Genomic DNA, 6,097 nt, shown 5'->3' on the forward strand with positions numbered 1-6,097 from the left:
CCGGTTTGCAATTGTCGATTTCTGTGTCTAAGATACACTTAAGGCCATCTTGAATTGCACAATTATAGCGTTCAATATTTTCATTTGTACATTTGTTCCATGCTATGCCCGACCTGTTAAGCCTTTTCTCCTGCAGTCGCGGCTTAATGGCAAATTTCATTATCATCGGTAAGTGGTCGGACGTCATTATCTCAGCACTATTCGTTATTTGGAATGATTTGACATTTTCTAAGAATGTTCCCTCAATGAAAATATAGTCCAATGTAGACTGGTTGGGCACAAATGTGTAAGCATCCCCTTTGCTACATGATAGTTGAACAGATTGTTCTTGGCCATGAAATTTGTAAGAAGCCGTGATTTACCGTTCCCTTTATATCCATTCGTTAGATAATGTCCGTTAAAGTCACCTGCGGCAATAACGTTCCCCACCTTGGTATAATGCGATAATAATGACTCTAAATTACTCAGTTCAAACTGATAAAGATCTAAATCGTTACATGCTGGTAAATACGCACAAAATATATACAATGGGGTCGAATTAGTACACTTAACTTCTATGCCAATAATTCTATCACTCATAATAGTTTCTATTCGTTCTATACAATATGAGAGAGATTTTTACACACTATTGCAACCCCAGATTTTCCACATTTTAAGGGTCCATACTAATTTGTACTTTTATCAACAGTTACGAAAGAATTATAGTTGTGATGTATCGAGTCGAAAAAAGATACAGATCGTTGAAGTAACTTATGCTCAGTGATTAAACAAATATCAATGTCATTTTTGTCTAACATTTCAGAAAGCGGGTATGCCGAGGACATAATGCCACGGCAGTTCCAACATAACATATTAACTGATTAAGCTAGTAAAAACACTGTTATAATCTTGCTATCAGTAATTGATGTTTTCTATAAATGCATTACTAAGTAAGTAGTTTAAGGTGTATCTCTCAAAATTGTGTTTGTTATACATGTGTATTTGTTGATTTGAATAAGAATGTCACTTTAACACTTCTAAATAGTTTCTTTGAATAAAGACAAAATGATAGAAAAATACGTTTTAAAGATTACAAATAAAGTACGATTCATTTGTATAACCTTGATTAATTTGGATAACCTTGATTAATTTGTATAACCTTGATTCATTTGTATAACCTTGATTAATTTGGATAACCTTGATTAATTTGGATAACCTTGAAATGAAATATCACGGATGACAATCATAACATATCGGCTCAAATGATAGCGATGTTTACAATGTTACTAGGAAACAGAACAGAAATGATCCGTGTAAACATCCCCATGCCGATTTTCAAGTCAATATGATAACACTCCCCTTTGCGTCCTAAACCACACATTTCAGTGTTTTTAATTGCAGTGTAAGGATATTATACTATCTTTAAAATGCGGCTTTTTCGGAATGCATTAATTTTTCGAGGTACTTTTTTTAACTTAATTGTATTTTAAAATGATATGTATTATATCATACGATTGCGTGACAGTAAGCTTTAAATTCACGACACTCCACAATAAACGTAATAATTTCATTGCCTCATGATTATACAGTTGTGCATATCATAGCAAGAACATGTATTTATTAGGTTTGATCCTCACAATAAGTATGTCAACAACAACAACAACAGCTGCAACAACAAAAACAACAACAACATCGAAAACAGCATCAAAATCCAACACTTTGACAGCAACGCCAGGTCCAACTACTCCCACAACTGACAGTTCAACCACGACAAATAAAACTCCAGTTCCGGTAAGTATGACAACTCATTCCTCTACCGGAACTGGCAGTACAACCACGGATATCACGACAACGTCACCTCCTTCCACTACCGGAACTGACAGTTCAACCACGGAAAACACGACAACGTCAACTCCTACCACTACCGGAACTGACAGTTCAACCAAGGAAAACACGACAACGTCGGCTCATACCACTACCGGAACTGACAGTTCAACCACGGAAAACACGACAACGTCAACTCCTACCACTACCGGAACTGACAGTTCAACCACGGAAAACACGACAACGTCAACTCCTACCACTACCGGAACTGACAGTTCAACCACGGAAAACACGACAACGTCAACTCCTACCACTACCGGAAATGACAGTTCAACCATGGAAAACACGACAACGTCAACTCATACCACTACCGGAACTGACAGTTCAACCACGGAAAACACGACAACGTCAACTCCTACCACTACCGGAACTAACAGTTCAGCCACGGAAAACACGACAACGTTAACTTCGACCAAAACTGACAATTCAACCAAGGAAAATAAAACCATGTCAGCCCAAACCCTTACTGAAAGTAACAGCTCAAGCAATGGAATAGCAACAAGCCCGCCCGTGGATAATACCTCGACCAATAACCCTTATAACGGAGCAGAAATTAAAGGTAATACGCATTTCCAAAGTCAAATTTTACTTTTAACAAGCTAGTGTTATTTTATTATTCTTTTATGTAACAATAGTCCGGCAATACAGTCAGAACGATCAAAGATGAACTACATACACGTTTAGAGGGAATCACAATTGTCACAATATGATGTATGTATAAGATGTATTGAAGACGGATGTTTCATATTTATATAAGCAGAATTTATCGTTTTCAGAGCGACAATTCATTTGTTAGGGAGAATAAAAACTGTCCTCATGGAATTTGTAATTGAATAAGGCGTGAGTTCGAGTCTCAGAACTGCCAATCTTTGTTATTAACATTATTTTTATTTTATTTTAATAATAATTATTAATGAAAAATTGTTATTTTAAAAGTCATTGCATATTTCGAGTTAATAGAAACCTTAATTCCGACTTGTGTCGGCATATTACACAGTGTGTGTCGGAAGGCAACATTTTACTTAAAATGAAGACTTTAAACAGAGATAACTTTTCTTTTTCAACACCATTTTAAATGAATCAAAGGGCAGTGTATGCCGCTTTTAGAGCCCCGCCTTTCTTTTTTACCAGCGTTTGATTAGGTAATATTATCCTTTAAACACTTCAACAAATCTGTTTCCGAAATAATTGTTTTAACAGTGCTCCATCAAACAGCGGTTCTGCGAAAAGTTTGCCGAAGTGTTTTAAGAAACTAATCTCTCAGTCAAAATTTGGTAAACAACCGAATGCGGGGTTTTGTAAGCGGCGTATACTGCGCTATGTTTCATTTAAAACGGTGAAAGAATAGAAAAGTTATCTTTGTTCAAAGTCTTCATTCGAAACAAAATATTGCCTTCCGACGTACCATTTATGACGCAATTTATCACGTGGTATACACACACTGAATCATAGTGTTAATGTATATTCTTAAAAATCAGATGAAAATGAATGATTTGTTTCGAAAATGCAGTCAAACACGACCGTGCAAATATCTCAGACTTTGTCAGATAATCTCATACTCATACGTACATTTCTAAAGAGATTTTCCCTGTGTTTCCATCTAACTAAATTACCGCGGATAAGGCAATATTACTTATATTAGCATACGAGGAGAGTTTGATACCATAACACAGGTTGGAAACTATGTGTATCGGTCACGGCTCTCTTCTCATTGTCGGACTAAAGGGTTCAATTCTCATTTGAACTTCGAAAAATGTACAATGTGCAAGGCTAAAATCATGCGAAATTTACCTTTAGGTTGATTGCAATTCGTTCGATAACATAGATACAGATACTTGTTTTGTTTTTTTTTTCAGAAAGACGCGCACTATTATTGGGAGTTACGTGCAATATTTTACTGACAAGTCTAATCCTGCTTTTGTTTCAATGACTGTTCTGGTTGAATCGGTTATTAAACATGATTTTTTGTGGTGTTACTGAAAGCTTTATAAGTGAATGATTAAAGCTGGAGACATCGGAAGCCAGCATAATAATGAAATTGTTTGCCACCATTACAAGAATTGTGTGAAATGTACTTTTAAATTTAGACGTTCATATATTCTCTGAGCAGTTCGAGACAAAACTGCAATGTAGGATCTATTCAAGAAAGCCAACTGAAAGTTTACAATTTTGGAAAAAAGAACTTGCTCTTGATCGTCTTGTATGTTTTATTAATATAAAACTAAAGTTTGATGTTATTATATCTAAGGGTAGAATTCGTGACCAGTTTATACAATTGCCATGCCGTGTGTTTATGTTATTGTAACAACGATTAACTGTATATGTTAAAGTTAACAATACATGTTCTGTTCTGTCCTGTTCTGTTTTGTTTATACAACACTAGAATATTGCGTCGATTTATTATATGCCTAAATTGGTATTGTACTGTATAGTAAGGACAAATATTCTTTTCATTTTTTGTGCAGATCAAAGACGATGGTAGGAGTAAATATATAGCATAGCATGTTTAAGATTAACTGCTCATAAATGAGAAATTGAAAATGGCAGATATAAAGGTATTTCATGAGTAGATGTTGTTGTTTTTTTAAATGATAGAAACTGAGTTTCACTTTATGTTGTGTTGAACAATAGACTAAGATCAATTTTTCTAGGTGATATATCCTGGCCTCCTATACATGCAGGGTTACTGCTTTTACAGTGCTAAAGTCTCTTAGTATCCATTTTTATTGTAAAATGTAGCTCGACATATTAAACTAACTATATGTTTTCACTCTTAAAATAGAATATTTACTTTTTGAACGTTTCTATATGACTATATCATGTATGTCGCCATTGCTATGCTTGTAATTGATATAGGGATTTTTATGCCGCTTTTGTCAATGAAATTTAAACTTGCGATGGTCTTTTCTAGTATCAAATAGAATAGTCGCTGCGCTGTAGTGGTCCGAGTGGTTCTGAGAATGAATCCGCTCGTTAAGTCTATTATTCAGTTTCATAGACAAATGGTTTTATAAAAACGGATCAGATGTTAATGTAATTTTATTCTTTTACGTTTCACTACAGGTGACTTGCAAAAGTTTATTTATTATAAGATCACCCGAACCACAGATAACCGAACCACAGATAACCGGAATTTCAGACTAAGGATAATGATTAACTGCTAATAGTTTCTACGACGTTTATTCCATATTTATAACAAATACCTGCGCGACCTGCAGAGTTTTCGGTATTACAATTGTTATCAGTTGGCGATGGTCGATCATCACTTGCGCGCCATATCCTATTATGAATAAAGGTACTGAACGTACTGCACGTACTACATGTGATGATTCATGGAGATATTTTCAGCATGTTGATGCATTACTTTTTGACCACCTTCATTGCACGTTGAGTGCCGCTTATGTAATGAGAAGTTGTAAATAGGAATGTATCTATCGCTTGAAGGTCTAATACATACATATATTGTTGGGGGGGGGGACTTTATACTAATAGTATCTGTTTTCTGTTGAAATATGGTGATTTATGTTAATCAACTGTGATGTACTATTTATTGCAATATTTCAACTTTTGTGGCTGTCACATACTGCAGAACAAATGCTTTTTTTCCATTGCTGTCCGTACTGGAGAATTCATCATTATAATATACTTTAAATTGAACTCTAAACTGTTTTATCATTTTAAGTGACATTTTTTAGCCAATTTGAACTTAAAACAATACTACCTGAAACCTTAGTTCCGCAGTTTATGACATAAATAATAAATCATGAAGACCTCACCGTTTTATGATAATCTTGGTAATACATAATCAGAGCAATTTGCTTTGATAACGTTGCCATCGGCTGTCCTTACCGGTTTTAAACTTATCTATAATGCAAATCAAGTATTTTCGAATTCATCCTTTGACAATTTAAGGACACTGAAAAATATGCTTCAAAGACAGTATCACCATTGTTAATTTCCCTCAAGATTCATAACTTGAACAGATACGTTGTGCCCAGGGTCACCCGACCACCATTTTGTTCTCCGTATTACAGTGACAAGCAGAGTGGCAATCTGAAGCGATGCGGACAGTACCCTGAACCTTTTACGCACATCATGGTATAAAATTCATGTCATGTCAAGCATGTGGATGTATTCGAGATAACGAAAATATCAGATAGGATAGGATCGCCTTTGCATACTTGTTTTTCTTTGATATTTTTTGAAAATAGTTGTTATAGTTTCTTTATCTTAA

The 6,097-nt window shown here is 34.9% G+C and overlaps 1 protein-coding gene across 1 annotated transcript; it reads left to right on the forward strand.

The window, feature by feature from the left end:
* The first annotated feature begins 1,391 nt into the window (after positions 1-1,391).
* LOC128215539 (uncharacterized) lies at positions 1,392-4,714 on the forward strand. Its single transcript, XM_052922221.1, has 3 exons — positions 1,392-1,440; positions 1,604-2,422; positions 3,720-4,714. The coding sequence occupies exons 1-3, from the start codon at positions 1,407-1,409 to the stop codon at positions 3,791-3,793; spliced, it is 927 nt and encodes a 308-aa protein (XP_052778181.1). The 5' UTR covers positions 1,392-1,406; the 3' UTR covers positions 3,794-4,714.
* The last annotated feature ends 1,383 nt before the right edge of the window (positions 4,715-6,097 follow it).

The sequence above is a fragment of the Mya arenaria genome, chromosome 13, assembly GCF_026914265.1.
Source record: "Mya arenaria isolate MELC-2E11 chromosome 13, ASM2691426v1".
Taxonomy (NCBI): domain Eukaryota; kingdom Metazoa; phylum Mollusca; class Bivalvia; order Myida; family Myidae; genus Mya; species Mya arenaria.

What these genes read in the sequence shown, in the direction of transcription:
- LOC128215539 (XM_052922221.1), top strand. Translation starts at nt 1,407, where the DNA reads ATGCGGCTTTTTCGGAATGCATTAATTTTTCGAG. An exon ending in GAATGCATTAATTTTTCGAG is followed by an intron (nt 1,441 to 1,603) that starts GTACTTTTTTTA and finishes TGTATTTATTAG; the next exon opens with GTTTGATCCTCACAATAAGT. An exon ending in TAACGGAGCAGAAATTAAAG is followed by an intron (nt 2,423 to 3,719) that starts GTAATACGCATT and finishes TTTTTTTTTCAG; the next exon opens with AAAGACGCGCACTATTATTG.